Source organism: Neodiprion fabricii, chromosome 2 (assembly GCF_021155785.1).
Source record: "Neodiprion fabricii isolate iyNeoFabr1 chromosome 2, iyNeoFabr1.1, whole genome shotgun sequence".
In the NCBI taxonomy this organism is placed as follows: domain Eukaryota; kingdom Metazoa; phylum Arthropoda; class Insecta; order Hymenoptera; family Diprionidae; genus Neodiprion; species Neodiprion fabricii.
The window spans coordinates 37,640,398-37,656,199 of record NC_060240.1 but is presented as its reverse complement, the minus strand read 5'-3'; the positions used below and the strand labels follow the sequence as shown (position 1 = coordinate 37,656,199).

General features: G+C 37.9%; 1 protein-coding gene and 1 long non-coding RNA gene across 11 annotated transcripts in view; one reads left to right on the top strand and one right to left on the bottom strand.

The window, feature by feature from the left end:
• Window positions 1-15,802, bottom strand: part of LOC124175915 (calcitonin gene-related peptide type 1 receptor-like) — a 156,960-nt gene that overhangs the window by 46,952 nt on the left and 94,206 nt on the right. For all 9 annotated transcript variants that reach the window (XM_046556558.1, XM_046556555.1, XM_046556560.1 and 6 more), the window contains one exon: window positions 799-909. In XM_046556558.1, coding sequence (XP_046412514.1) covers window positions 799-909 — 111 coding nt within the window. The remainder of the gene's footprint in view (window positions 1-798; window positions 910-15,802) is intronic.
• Window positions 13,294-14,677, top strand: LOC124175919. 2 transcript variants are annotated; one of them, XR_006869269.1, is made up of 4 exons: window positions 13,294-13,369; window positions 13,479-13,940; window positions 14,056-14,351; window positions 14,508-14,677. It is a non-coding gene; the product is annotated as an uncharacterized LOC124175919 (long non-coding RNA). The 2 variants fall into 2 exon arrangements; XR_006869268.1 differs by having other exon boundaries at window positions 13,479-14,351.

The window sequence follows — 15,802 nt, the reverse complement described above, 5'->3', positions numbered from 1 at the left end:
TAATAATTGTGTTACAGTAAAATAATATTAATTATAATAATTGTGTTACAGTAAAATAATATCCACGATAAGTATACGTATGGAAGTGAGCAATTTGAATTATTTTTGCAAAAACACGGTCAATTATTATTGAACGATATTTGTAGGGGTCAATAGAGTTGGGCATAAGTTACTTGGCAATGGGTATTTGGAGCTCGACGAAGGATTCGTGTAGACTTTCTATATTCGATTTTGAATCCGTGTTTTGCCTTCGAAGATAATGAAATGAGGAATCCGTTTTTTCTGACAGGGTTGTTTCATTCCGGTTTAACGAGGCGTCGTGGATTGTTCTGAATAGAAAGCGAGCCGCAGGAGAAGAAAGATCGTCCTGAGTCGAGTTGCTCATTAAAATAAATGGAAGCAGCTAGAATAGAGAAACGAATTGCCATCGAAAAATGATGCGATGAGAATGAAAATAATTGTGTTATACCGGAATACGTAAAAAGAGCAACCCTAGAGTAACGGTTGGATTTTAACGAGGGTTTGATAAACTGTTTTTTTCGTTTCGTTGATACTATTCCAAAACGTGACAGACGAACAATGAAAAGAAATTTTTTCTTTCACCTCGGAAAATAAGGACAAAAAAATTTTGCGAGGTTCAATTTTGGAGAGAGAGAGAGAGAAAGAGAGAGTTCAGAAATGTTTTATCAAGTCTTTTCACTTGACTCGACGTAAGAATTTTTAGCGTGAAATCGGGGCTTCAGAGAAATCTCCTCACGCGTTCAACTCCGTGTATCGTGAATCTGAAATTTTACTTACGTCCCGCATCGAATCCTGTGACGAAATCAGGACATGGCTGAAACGCTATCGTACCAGCCGGTGTATTTGGCCAACAAGACCAGCCGTCGAAAACCCCCGGGCAATAAGGCTCTGGAAAATAAAATGGTTCAGTTGCATGAGAATCGATTGAGACTAATTCTAGTATATTTGAATAAAAAAATATGATAATACACCGAAGTGTGCTAAGCATTGCGTGATTTAAATATCCACCATATTTTGAAGAATTTTATAAACTAGTTATATATTTTCTGCCCTCCAGGGACTGAGAGGCTTGATACAATTACTGTATTAACCCGACGTGAAACGAAGAATGTCTGACGAAGTAACTTTTCCAAATTTTTTCGGCGGTTACAAAATTCGATTACAACTTTGGAATTTGAAGGTTCAAAGTGGCGGTTTAAGTTTGACTACGCGGTGAAGTTGGTCGGATCATTTTAAACTTAAAAATCCCCACGTCAGAACCAAATTCAGCCACTGAAAAATCTCTTTGACGAGAGGGTCTTGTTAAAATTGCTTCATCGGAAATTTCCCGTCTTTAAAGGGTTGTTATGTTAATATCAAAGTCCCTCCGGGCAACAGAAGAAATTGAGCGATGAAAAATAGGGGAAAAATGAGTGAAACGTGGTCGAGGCTTCAATGTAATTATAAAATTCGGTATTGTAACTTGGGCATTTATCGTCCTATTTTAGGGTTCATCTTTTTTTGGCAAGCTCCAAATTTTCCGGTCAATGATCACGCACAGTTTTAGCAATTTTTGTAACTTAACAACCAATTACCGGCGAAGAAGAATAGTTGTGATGAAATTCGAGTCAACACGAGTCGTACATACGAGGGGTGAACGCTATACCTGTATATGTATATATGAGAATAAATGGGGCAAACTTGTTGAAGTACGGACACTCGAAGAAAGAGGAGCTGTTATTTCGCCAACCTATATCAACAAGTTGTCCAATAACCGAGTGTCCTTTATAACGCCGCGCTGTTTCTCCCCGTCGTTTAGGAAATTATTCTCGCCCCAGTTTGCCTCCAAGCAATCGAAACTCACTGGCTTTTATCCGGAGAAATGAGTTGGGAGACAGACGGCTGTGAATCACGAATTTTCGTGAACTTTTTTTTAAACCTACGAGCTAGATCGTAAATATTCTCTCTTTGCGCTATATCTCGAAACATTGAAGTATTTCTTGCAACATTTCATATCAGTTTTTTCATACATCCTCTCATCTCCACGTTTCGGTATGTCGTCCTCATTTTTCTCATGCAGTTCTCTCTGCTCTGCGGTTACAATTTCAGTTGACACTCGCCTCGTTCCTCTCGTACAAATGAATATTCATTCGTTGCAGATGCCGTGCCGTTTCCGTTATTGCGGGTGAAATTGTTTTTTCACGAACCCTGTTATAATAAAGCTTGAAAATTCACCTCGATACAATATTTTGCAGAAATTCGTATGCTTAATTTCTTACTTTGGACGTTTCTCTTTCAGTCAGTAACTTGTCGCTCGCACTCGCAACCTGCCGCGAGATTTGAGAAAATTTCAACGGTTCAATTCGATGTCGTGGAACTTGAAAGTGAGCAGAACAAAATTGCCAGTTAGCGGTTCTCATTAGCTACAACTGAGCTCCAATTATAATGGCAATTAGAATATAATTAACCGTTCGGAACGCACCAATTTTACGGCTGTAAAAGCTTTTTGTAAAACAAGCCGGAGGAAAATAATATCCAGGTAAGCACAATCTACAAACGCAAATTGATTGACGTGATGAATTTGAACGTTCCTCATGAAACTCGGTACATAAACAGCTTTAGCAGGCTTCGTTTTTAATTTCACTCTCGATTTTTAAACTGGATTCAAACTAAAGCTCGGAAAAGAACAATTAAGAATTTCTGCACAAGGGCCGTTAAATTATCTTCCGTTGAAATTCAAACGTGAAGGATAATTTTATTCTTGGTTTATTAGACCGAATATCAAAGGTTGAACAGAGATTGTGCCGTGTTCCGTAAAAAAAAACTGTGCGATTTAGGTAAATTTCACGTTTTTCCTTCAATTAATTTCACTACAGCTTCTGAACAAGACCTGTTTTTTCAGAACAAAAGTGTCGGAAGATTTTGAGGCAAATTGGTATAACCCAGAGAAAAGTTGTTCAAGCAGCTGCCTAATTTGATGATTTTGTTCCTCACGTATATACATGTTATATATTTCGAGAGAAAATACGATCCTTTGAAATCTGAAACTTCCAACGTGGTAACAGCTTAAATCCCGAATTGGTATATTCGAGCTGCGGGGCTTAGGGATATACATAAACTCCGGGAGGCGTAAGATCCGTAACTTCGCTGTTAACGCGCTGCCTAAATCTTACCCCTAGTCACAGGGTACTTTAGAAACTGGACACCTGTCTGTTCTTCGATGCCTCGCACCCTCGGGGCCCCCACTTAATAATAAAAGCGGTGTCGAGTGTTGAGTTGAAAAAGTTTTGTCAAAAATAACCTTCCTTTTGAGGGTAGTATCCAATTTCAGTAAACTTACACGCTCCTTTTACTTCTCTCTTTTTCTCTTCTCTCTGTTATCTTATATTAAATTTACATACGAGAACAGTGCTGGAGTCTTCTTCATTCTGCTATACGTTTTAGCACATTAAAAAATACAATTGTATTAAAATATTTGTTTTATGGGTATTTTATAGTCTTAAACACGCTTCCCTTCAAGCGGGTCATCCCTTACATTTCCTACCCTAAGTTACGCTCTCAATAATTCAGATTCTCGTTTGAAAAGGGGAGGAAAAAAATTTGATTAGGGTATGTTACAAGTGAAGGAAGGACTTCCGAAATTTGAGTTTTTCAGACTTTATTTTAAACGTTTTTAAAGACAGCGAATAGACTACGAGGAATTCTTCCACGTAAGTAAAAGCTGATCCCATTTCTCACGTCCACTTTTCCAAAACCAGATAAAAACTGTCTCGTTGTAATTGAATAGCGGGGTTAAATCCCGCCTTACGGATTTAACGAGTCAGCGAGCGAAGATTAAAAAGTGAGACAATGCGTTCGGGGGTAGCATGACAAAATGTTTGAACAGTAGTTAGGACTACACGCATTTTTCTTGAGGCTAATAATCATCATCCCTCACAATTTTTGCCGTACTTTTTTCTTCATTCATTTTCTTTTCCTATTTTTTTTACGCAGGTATTCTTTTAAATAATTAATCAACGGTATAAACGATCCTCCTCGTTACTGCAAGGATTAAGAACTAAAAGCTTGCTGAATCTTGAGTATTTTGTTTTTTTTTATCGAATGTGTGGGAAACAATCAAAGTAATACTACCTGGTAGTAGGACTCGGAATTACGAAGTTCGCGTGTGAAAAGTTTCAACTTTACAACTTGGCCAAACGGTTTACTTACAGAAACTCGATTCTCTGACCCCGTAACGTTCTTAAAAAGTTATTTACGTCTATATACCACCGAAAGTTAAATTACTCGGCTAAATAAATGCCTTATGTTTCTCATCATCTTCGGAATGTTTGCATTATGCTTAAACTCGAAAAATTCTTCCCACAGGCAATGAATAAACCACAATGACAGCTGAGGTAATAATTCGTTCAAGGATATCGCTTGATCCTCCTAAAATTTCGTTATCCGGCTATTTATTTTTCTTTCTTATACGAACGAATCGCTATAATTTTATCTTGTTTCTGTCATCAGTGACTAACGGCGAGGCAGAACGTACGGAATTATTGCCCGTATAATAATCGTTGCGAAAAACCGAGGGTAATTTTCTTTTCCATCGTGAAAATGGTAAAAAAAAAGGTGCGTGCAAAGGTGTTTCGATTATTACAGAGAGTAATGAATTAGGGAGTTGGAAAAGCCACGTTTTTTTCGAACGAAATAATTAATCTGATTGAAAATTTTTTCTCGCGTAACGAATATGTATATACTCGTATATATATATCGAGAAAAAGTGGATCAGAACGAAGATGACTCAACGAAGAAAATATGTATTCACCTGGAGTTTGCAGTTAATTGTAGCCGTACGCAGGTGCGCGTGAAGATAGGTATTAATTTAATTGTGAGTTGAATTTTCAATCTAACTGTAAATCAGATTGAATTGAATTTCAATACAGTCATTGACTCACTGCGGTGGGCCGAACCGACTGCCAAACTATAGAATTGTTAGATGTAATTGAGTAAAGATCGTAAAACGCCTGAAGATCGGCAGCCTGCGATACATAACGTCAGAGATGCGATAGGCCGTCAGGCGTAAAGGTCGTAAAACGCCTGAAGATCGGCAGCCTGCGATACATAACGTCAGAGATGCGATAGGCCGTCAGGCGTAAAGGTCGTCAAAAGTTCGCGTGTGTCGGTACGAGTTTAATGTCCGATAATGAAATTTAATCGCAAGCTCGTGATCGGAATAAAAGTGAGTAAAATTTCATACAAACTGCCGCCAAACGGAATCTTGATTTTTATTAAATATCGGGAGCTGTTCAATTTTTCCTTGATTTTTTTTTCATCGTTCCTTTTTTTCATTTACCGAAAGATAGGGTGAGCGACAGATACGGAGTAACTTTCGAACTCCGTACCGGAAAATTAATTCACCGAAGGGTGACGGAGAACTTTTTCGTCGGAAATGGAAGTTCAGCGAACTATTTTGAGAGTTTGAAAGATCGATGTAAGTAACTATATTCAGTTACAACGATACCGAGAAGAAGATGAAACGGTGTCTGCTCCGAGGCACAACATTAGTCAGACGAGTACTTATACCGAGCTTTGAGTGAGTCTAAGAGAGTTTTTCTTTGTATTTTCCAGTCAAATAATAATAAGTCTTACGGATTGATTCCATCAGGGGTGTCGGTACACCGTGGTTCGTATATCCGTGTAAAAAATGCACCGTTCACTTTTTATTTAAATATAAAAATACCGAACGACCGAGCTGGCAGTCTGGCTCATAATATCGTATAGGGACCTATTCATGCCGTTCGGAAAACGATTCCACCCTCACTACGAAGCTTCGAGCGCTTCCCTTTTGTGCGTTGAGTGCCTCCCTTATGCTTGGAAGGCATTCAAATATTGGTCTATGCTCGGAAATCTATCTCGGCGTGATGTTGGTATTCGCGAGTGAAGATATAAAACTCGCAGGCTCTTCAGTCAACGATTATACTTTTTTTCGATCGGTGAACACAATCATCACCCATCATCCTTCTATTAAGATTCCCGTCATCGTAGTTGAATATTTCTAGCCGTGATCCAAACAAGAAAAAGTATTGCAACGGAAGATCGATAGATAGAGAATTGAATTTTTGATCGTGATCAAGGAATGTGAGAGAAAAATTTCGCTTTACTGCAGGCTGAAACAGCCGCCGGGAATCGCGGAGAGAAACTTTGTACCAGTCACGTTAATTGAAACGAATTTGTTGCGCTCATTGCATCGGAGGCGAGGAAGAGGATGCGATAGACTGTCAAGTTCCAAGTTCGCATTGTATTTTGCACGAACGTGTATGTCTGCTACTCGACTAGTCTTGTGTTCGTTCCAATTTCCTAGGCTACAAACCTGATGCAGCGATATAATCAATGTCCGGCAAAGACCGACGGAAACTTTTGTCCATTAAACTGAGGAGCGACGTTATTTGAATTTCTCTGATACGATGAAATTGCAGCGGAGAAATTACAAGGAAAGCGATTCGCTCGTTTGGTTCAAACACGTGGAATTACGTTCAGGCGAATAATCATTGTTTTTTTTAAATATTTTCACGAGAGTGATATTCTGTCATATAATCGTCATTACTCAGTAATTCGAGAAGAACGTTTACCCCACAATTTTTCATCTCTGGGTTTTACATTTCGGCGTACGCCTTTTACTCTATTTTTCTCTTCATAAAAACCAAAGTATACGGAAACTTTTCTCATTTCCCGCGTATCTTCTCGACCTAATAGTGGTATTAAATATTTTTAGTTTACTTCATTTCCGACTTGAGGCGGCGTGTCGTGAAATTTACGAGCTCCTGATGTTATCGCCAACAATTATCGCATGCCGGTGCGTTATTAAATTGGGGAAAATAAAGGAATCATGCCCACTGTTGAGTTTCTTTACATTTTTATTTTGTTCCTTTTTTTCGTTGTAAACTGATTTACGTTATCCGTATATTTATTATCATTAAGAATTAAAGTCGCTTCTGATAAATCATTCTATCGGTGTAACTTTTTTTGAACATAAATTAAATACCACTTTAAATATGTGGTAATATTCGTCCCTCATTTTGAAACGTATCACGGTACGATATAATACGTATAACCATTTCGAAATGTTATCGTACTTTATTCTTTATCGCCACGCGCGTAACTTTTTTCGTGACACTCGAGCAATATTGTTATTTGCCTTTATTCATACATTTAAACGGTAATATATTCGTTACTTAGTATCTCTGAAACCTGAAAGAGAAATTGCGACCTGCAGCCATGAAAATTTGTTTCAGGCGATTTGCAAATATTTTCCACGGTATCTTTTCCTGACTGTACATGTATACAGGTTCGAAAAAACATTCTTAAACACGGTGTCCTCAGGTGGTTGAAACTCTTTACCTAATGGGGAACAAGGGCAGGGGAGCTGGAATTATACTTTTATCGGAACACGACGGCACTTTGTAAACTATTATGTTACATGCCTAGTTGAATTATTAGAGAATAAATACCCGAACGGCCGGTGTAGAGCGCGTATCGCACGCGTGTATATATCTGGTGACTAACTTTTAGCTAGCTAGCTTGCTCTACTGCCAAGCGAAGTTTATGCATGGCAACTAATTGATATTAGTTTGACAAGTATTCCGGATTGCTTCCATATCTGCAGGACTACTAACAAAATTTGCGAAATTATACGCCGGCTCGAAATTGTTACGGAAATATGTCACGTTATTCGGCAGATCGTTTGACAAAATATTGCCACGACTACGCAAGGCAGCCATTGAAATTATCACTGTCAAATTGCAATCGGTGGATTGTTGAACCGTTTCCATTGCTTTTGCAAATGCTAAATTACTATTTCATAGAAAGTAATCAGGTTGCCCGTTTCTCGAATTCGTTATCATTGAAACGACGAAATTTGAATTAATGGCTTTGTTTAAATGTTCTTCGTTTTGTTTTTTTGCCATTAGCTCAGTATCGAATAAACATCCCTTTGAGTTCTGAAACTAATTTCAACCCGTCTCATGCCTATAACGCTGTTGAATAATTATCGTTGTTAGCATACAACAGTTTGTACAGTACACGGTAAATAAAGAACGTTGGTGATGGAAAATATGTACCGACGCATCAATCAATACGTTAGTTTATGCAAACACGCATCACATGTATGCGAGTCAAGTATTTGCAAATTTTAGACAGCTAGTCGTTTTCGTGCGTTCGATGTAAATGTTAACTGTAATAGGTCACTCGGGGCAAATTTTACCCCAAACATTTTTCAAACTCTTCGTAAAATTCCTTAGTCGTCGAAATGGGCCTCGTGGTGCCATTCTTCATGCGATGTAAAGACTTTTTTTGCGACATTTTTAGCACTTTCTTTAACTTTGACGATATTTTACAATAGTTAAACAATCAATTTTGGCTAGAAAAACTGAGAGAGCTTTTTCTGCGATTCTCAAACAATACCTAGATTTTTTTTTAATTTTTAGAACTCATCTTTGAAGCAAAATATCACGTAGAAATATTTCCGTCGAGGAACTTTTCACTTGTTCTTAGGACAATATTTTATTTTCAAAAGTCGTTCTCTGGTAGAATAAGGATAAAAATTATTAACGTCTCCTGTTATTGCACGAAGTTAAAACGTAGCGTGGCAAATTAATAACGATAAATGGATATTTGAATGATGAACTAGAAAAGAGAAGGAAAAAAAAAAAAACAAAGACAGTCAAGAAAGAAAGGGATTCAGACTTCATTAAATAGGTATTAACGAGTCTTAACGACGACGAGGCTCGATCGACAAGAAATATTACCATCAGAATTTTATTCTTTTCCGTTTGCTTCTCCTTTCGTGTGATTTTTAATGGCTCTGTACCGCAATTGAAAAACAAGGCGAACGTTGATGTAAACTGCACTGGGTCGGTGCATTTAGTAATTTGATTTGCTATCGGTGTCGAATCTTAATTGGCTTCATTAACTTTTCAATCTTCGATCCACGAAGCGCGAATGAGCTCACAGCCTGGAACCACCCCTTTGAACCCTTACAGGTCGCAAAGCTGTTACGAGAAAGTAGCTATTTTTCTTTTTTAGCGGAGAAGAAAGATTCCCTGGCTATTGAACATAACATATCAAATGTTTTTTACGTCATCCCGCATAACAGGCTGTGATACGGCCTACTTTTTGCACCGATTTTCATGCTCGATAAAATTAAGGTCCTTTTCATAGGTCTTCGTGCGATAGGCATTGACGGCTGATTGGAGGCTTTACGCCTCTCGATCGATGGAACACATCCCATATAAGTGAACGTTAAAAGAAACTGTAAATCCCTACAGATAGTGAAAAGCCTTCAGCCCATTTATCCTGATAGAGGATTATATAAAGGTATGCGTGTGCAATGTAGGGTACTCATTCAGTGGTAGAACCACTTTAAACTAAGGTTCATGGTTCATAGGACAGGCAACGCGGTTTATTCCTACGCATTCTTGCGAGGAAGAAACGCAATGCTTCCCATTTACGATTCCTGCAACGGTTTATTACTGTTTTGTACACGAAGAGTTTGGTGATGCCGTATACATAGTTTAATTCTCTTCTTTCCTTTAGGAAATAATTGTCATTAAAAACAAAAATTTAATTCTACAAGGTACTCGTAAAGTAAAGTAAAGATCCTAAGCCGAGGGAGGAGTTTTGTATTTTTCGAATGAGAACGAACACCGTCAGTCATTTCAGAGAACTAATTTCCAAGTTTAATAATTTTAAAATCCTTATAAATTTATTGCGATGCCTACGACTCTCGTATTTTTTTAATAAATTACTCACTCATTCTTTGCATTTAGTTTTTATCGAAAGAGTGAGGTAGAAAGAGAGAGGGGGAGGAAAGCATCAGTCATAGCTTGGTGAAATTAATCGTGCGAGAAGAGTTAAGCAGAGTGAAAAATTTAGAAAACGTGGTTGCATGAAACACTCGTAATGTTGTACTGCGTGTGATATTTCCTGAGAGTAACAATGTACCGAGGGGGGAAATTACACAATCATTTCGGACCGCACAATCGTGTTTCACAACTCAAGTGGAATGTGACACCGCAGACACGTATTTATAGTTGATAAAATCTTGCAGTCAATGATTCGGGGCAAGAAGATAATTCCAATATAGCGGCAAGAACTTGTTTGCCGGTGAGATATTATTTCGAAGTGTTATTTATGGCTTTACTTATTCGAATTTCGTCTCGTATTCGATTGCGAATAATGTTTTTTCCGAATTCCTTTATCGCGAGGAAATCAAGCTGGTGTACAATGTTCGTTGTGTAAATAGTTTGATGGGCGAATAAAAATAACTTTGCAAAAGATTGTTTAAAAGTTTAGATGTATCACGCGTTTGAAAATAGTACCGCATATCTCGTGTATGGCCTCGTTCCTCTTTTGTAACCCTTTGAATTCGTCTTGATAGCACACCAGGCCAATGTCGATGATATCGCTCCGTGGTTTGCGATTACCCTTTCTGATTCCACGTTCGACGAGGTTTTACAAATAGCGTATGAAAAATATCGGAATCATATTCGCTTTCGGGATTCATTTGGATGTCGATAATTCCAACTGATTCCAAATAGCAACACGAGTAAAGACATAAATAGTGATTATTACGTTGTTAATTTGATTTATTCGGAACAAGAGAAATATTACGCACGACTACAGAAAACATTTATCAAACGATTATAAATTATTAAACCAAATCACACGATCGAATGATAAATTTATTAACCCTGATATGATTTCTCATCCATTTTTTTGTCTGCATAATAAATGACAGATTGTTAGTAGCTAATCGGTCTGCTAAATAAGTAAAATAAATTGTACTTATTATCCCGCGATAAGCGTGTTATCTACGCTCGTAAGCTTCGTGGGAATTTTTTTTTACCACAAACTGAATTTCATTATTCGTAAATATAAACGTTGTGAAATCTTTCCCCCGTGAGTGTATCAGGCACAGAAGAATATTGCTAGTAAATTTTCAACCTCCAAACTAGTCACAGGTATATAGTATTAATTAGAGCGTTAAGCGCGTAACGCGTGTTGATAAAATTGGTTCTTGTAATCAGGCGCGTTTTGACGTAGATAAAAAAAAATTGATATCAATGCACACACATCAGGTGTACGTCTATCGAGTATCCGCGAACTGAGACGATTAGGCCTGAGACGTGCCACTTCCATCCTCAACCTTAATTTGAACTTTTTTCTCCGGTCACGTAATCCCCGGCTTTCAGACGATTTTAGCTCCAGCACCGAAGGCGGTCCTCGACACATTTTTTATCGGGGTTTGGTTTTTATCTCATTTTTTCTTTGGCTCGTATTCATGCCGGTCGTATAAGACGTCAATCTTAAAGTCTCATCGGCTGCATGACAATCCGATCTATAAGGCGCATCTTTTTTCTAACATAAGAAAATGATGTAACTGTTCAAAATGACCGAAAAATACTTCTTTTTTTCTTATGTCTCGTTAAGATGTGTATGTTATTTTTTTTATCTTGTCGAAAGTCTTACGTGGCAACGAACATTTACATTCTTACATTTGTGAGGAGGTTCAGCTTCTGTTTATACAATGACTATCGTGCAATCACAGACGATACGAGTTTTTGCTCTTACATTTTGTTTAGTAGACAAAAAATTTCACTTGTATTCATGATTCAACGTGGCATACCTCAACTCGAAATGTATAGACGTTATGATCGTGAACAGTGTTTATGAATAATACACTTCGTCTACCTCATCTAAAGAATGCTCTCTGAATACAAATTTAGAAACAGCTGAAAATATTGAACGAGCATATTTATGTATGCATGAGTACTTATACAATGGTTCACTCGAGGTGATACACATACGTACCCATGTCACTTCACCATGCTTTGTTACCAATCAAAGAATATAGCGGAATTTATGGGATAATGGCTTTATTCTTTAAGAATATAATGTATTAAGGTTCAAAAATTTATATCTTAATTCGGTATTCTGATCGAATATAATTGATGGAATCATGTTCATTACATTCAAAGAACTTTTTTGAAACATTGGTATCACAGAATGTGTGTGTTACTTTTTAGTGACTGTGGGAAACATTACCATGATATGTAAAATACACATCATACCATATTCACAAAAACTGGAATTGTAGTAACGATGTTTCGGCGTTAAGATGGTTTGGAATACCGAGTCTCGGCGTTAAAACTATTCCGCACATGTTCGTCAAAACATACAAGGCTTGTATTTAGTCTATGGGCCATAAAGTCAAAAGTCACAACATCTCTTTCTCTCTCTCTCTCTAATAATGAAGGTAATTGACGATGCTGCCTTACGGTGACAATAATACATTCGACAGTAGAACATTTTAGTGTTAGTACGGAGGTTTGAATCGATGACCGCATGGTGGGTGATTATATTTAAAGGGTGTTGAAGGGTTCATAATCTTCGAGACATTCCATCCTACGACCTTGTTATCACAGAGGTGAGCGCAGGGCACAACAATAACGAACGGACTGTCACGAAGGTTTGTCTGAGTTGTTTTTATTGTGTGCCGGATCTGCGCAACCAAAATAAATCCTTAAAAAGCGAATGTTTTTTTGCACGTGGATTTTTCAATTAGCTGCCCTCAGTAAGTGCTCTTAACTTTGACAAGAAATCAAAGTCGAATGGAACACGAAGTATCAGCCTAATGGAGGATATTGTGATGAGAAAAGAGATTCAGTGACTTTGACCAACTTCGTGACATTTGCAGGAGTTTTTTACGAACCTCACAAATGTACGCCTCGTATAAACTTTTTGAACCAGTTTCCTTGTCACGTAACTGAATGCGGATGGAAATTGGAAGTATTTCCGACTCAAACTGTGAAGACATAAAGTTTTGCAAGTAAACTTAGACTTAACAATTACTTTACAATGAATATTTGACGTCAACCAAGTAAAGCCCCACTTTGTGAAGTTACCGGCATGTGTTGTATAACTATGTTTGAAACTTTTATCAACGGAGCACTTGTCACTGGAACGGCAAGTTTCGTATGGGAAATATGCATTATTATAACGTCAGTTGCAATTTTTAAGAAAAAAAGCCCTAACAGGTAATCTACGTTCATGAAGCACAGTTGGCATTTAAAACAATAAATTACACCTGGGACTAAAAAAGCAGAATTGGTACATTATTTTTACTATTAGAAATATGAACTCGACGTGTCTATAAATAGCAATTCATGTTCTGGGTCCGCACAAAACAAAACAGTTTAACTCATTTAGCTAATATTACGAAAGATGCAGCTGTCGAAACATAGTCGAACGCTCGTACGGAGAGAAGTTAGTGCAGTGGCATATATTGATGAACTTCGTCCTCACGTAGATGGTGGCGGTGTGTAAGGTGAATTGAAATATAAAAAAATCCTTCGCTTGGAAATTTCCAGGATTAAAAAAGTTATTAGCTTTTATTTTCATTCAAGTTTATATCGTTTATGCATTCGATTTTACAGGGGCATCGGCACATCGCTGATAGGAGCTGACCAACTATTGAAGATATTTTGAAAAATTGTTATAATCACATATGGAAAAGTCTGAAGTAAAACCCAATATGAAAAAGCTCAGATTTGTAGCGTTATTCGTTCTTATTTCACTTGCATCTTCTGGCGAAGCATAAAGAATTTTGGATATATTACCGAGGAGTTTTGAGAGTCGTCGTGCCGTTTTCGAAAGATAGATGACAGAACGTGGTCATAAAGTGGATGTGCTGGGTCATTTTTCAAGCATAACGTCATCGATGACTTGTTTGGCACTGTTCCTAATCTAGCCAATAATTTGACACTGAAAAGTTATTTTGCTCATTTAATTTGAAATAACGTATCAGTGTGAAAAAATATCGAGCTTACGTAGTTCTCAGCCTGAGGTTTCATGAGCGTGTGTCGACACCTATTAACAGAAGAACTAATCATTTGAACGTGAGTTACTGGTTATGAATGATTATTGCAGATACATGGTTCCCGTGGTAGGTTTAGGCACAAGTCTCATGTATCCACGGGCAAACGATGTCGTAACAGACTCTGACAATTATAGCTCACATACCTACTCAATTCACTGCTACCTCTGATCAGCAAAATGAATTTTTGGGAGAGGACCAGGAATACTCTGAGTCGTTTGTTTGCAAAATGGGAATTCAATCGAGTCAGCGAAGAAGAGAATGACATCATAAGAAAATACATGGGTCCTCAAGCACCAAGTGTCAGGGAGGCTGAAAGGAACGTTTAGTTGATTTTTGTCAATGCGGTAACAATGCAAGGGACGCCATTGTGTGAGTTGATGAATCATCCAAATTTGAGGGACCCGGTTCAATATCCGCCAATAAATTCATGGTGAGTACATTAGTTTATAGGTCACTTGTGAGGATGAGCTGAATTTACAATTTCGTATAATAGTCTATAGCCTTAGCATGATGTTGTTTATTTAAATGAAACATTAGGGATTAATTCAGGTGGCACCCGATGATACGTTTTTAATAATTTTTGTAGATATTCGGCGCTAATTACTTCTTGGCTTTCGGTCAACACATGAATGTCCCGGTCGTCGGGATCCTTTCATCCGTCATGTATCCATGGGCGAACGACGTTATCGCAAATCCTGACAATACAGCTTATATTCCCAATGTGATGTCGGACTTCGGTGCAGGGATGAACTTTTGGCAAAGAGTAAAGGTTAGGTTGCATAATCAGTTTTCACAGTACGAGTCCGATTGAATAATTCACGCACCAACGGTTAGGGAGACTAAGGATAACGTCTCCTTGATTCTAGTTAACTCACACTACAGTCTAAGCGGTGCCAGTTGCGGAAGTCGAACGTCTTCACATAGACGAGAATAAAGCAAAAATACGAAACTTAGGTGTTTGATGAAGTTTTCCACTTCAAGATGGTTCCTGAGTGTCCTTTTTACAAGCTGCGCTTGTGTTGCATGATCTACGCATATGGATGGATGATGGTGTAAATGGTTTCGTTTTAATCTCCTTCAGATTCGTGTTGAAAATAGAATCATTTTCTGAAAGAAGTTTTGCTGCTTTCTGCGCTTCTCTGGAAAAATTCGCTCAGATTTGTGTATCCATGAAAGTTGCAAATCTGGATGAATTACTGTGCTCTTTACCAAGCAACGTTATAACTCGTCCATGGATTCCTGGGTTGGTTAGCCTCGGCAAGTATTGCGAGAAATAACAACTCTATCTGAATCCTATTTATCCATTAAATATCTATTTATAGGGAATAGAAACTCAAGAGCATTTATGACATACGGCCTCATACTAGGAGTTCAAGCAGCAATTTATTGCGGGGTTCAGATTATTAGAGTACCTCTGTTCACTGACCTGTATCAAAATACGAAAAGTTACACGCAATTGAATTTGGTAGTATCTGTAGATCATCAACGAATGACAGAGGAGAATCTGGATGCTGCTTTCAAAGCAGTATTACAGTATTGCTAGAATAATACAAACGAATTGTACCATGGAGAAGAAGTGCACAATGTTGAAACGGTTCTTGATCGCGGTTGCAGTGGAATGTACCAGCATCCGGCCGCGTTTAGTTATAAAATTTACGCTCGCGTGTAAAACGATTAGGATTCGTACCAAATATATCACAGATAATCGATACGTAGATTATTTCATGAATGAATACAATGACTTCGGTAATTACGAAAGAAAATGCATATCCAACGTGAAATAGTACCTCTTCATTTCAGTGCAAATTTAAATATCCTGCGAGGCAAGTCTGCAATGACAAGTAGGCTAAGTGTGGGTTCAGTTTTCAGGTAGACATCGTG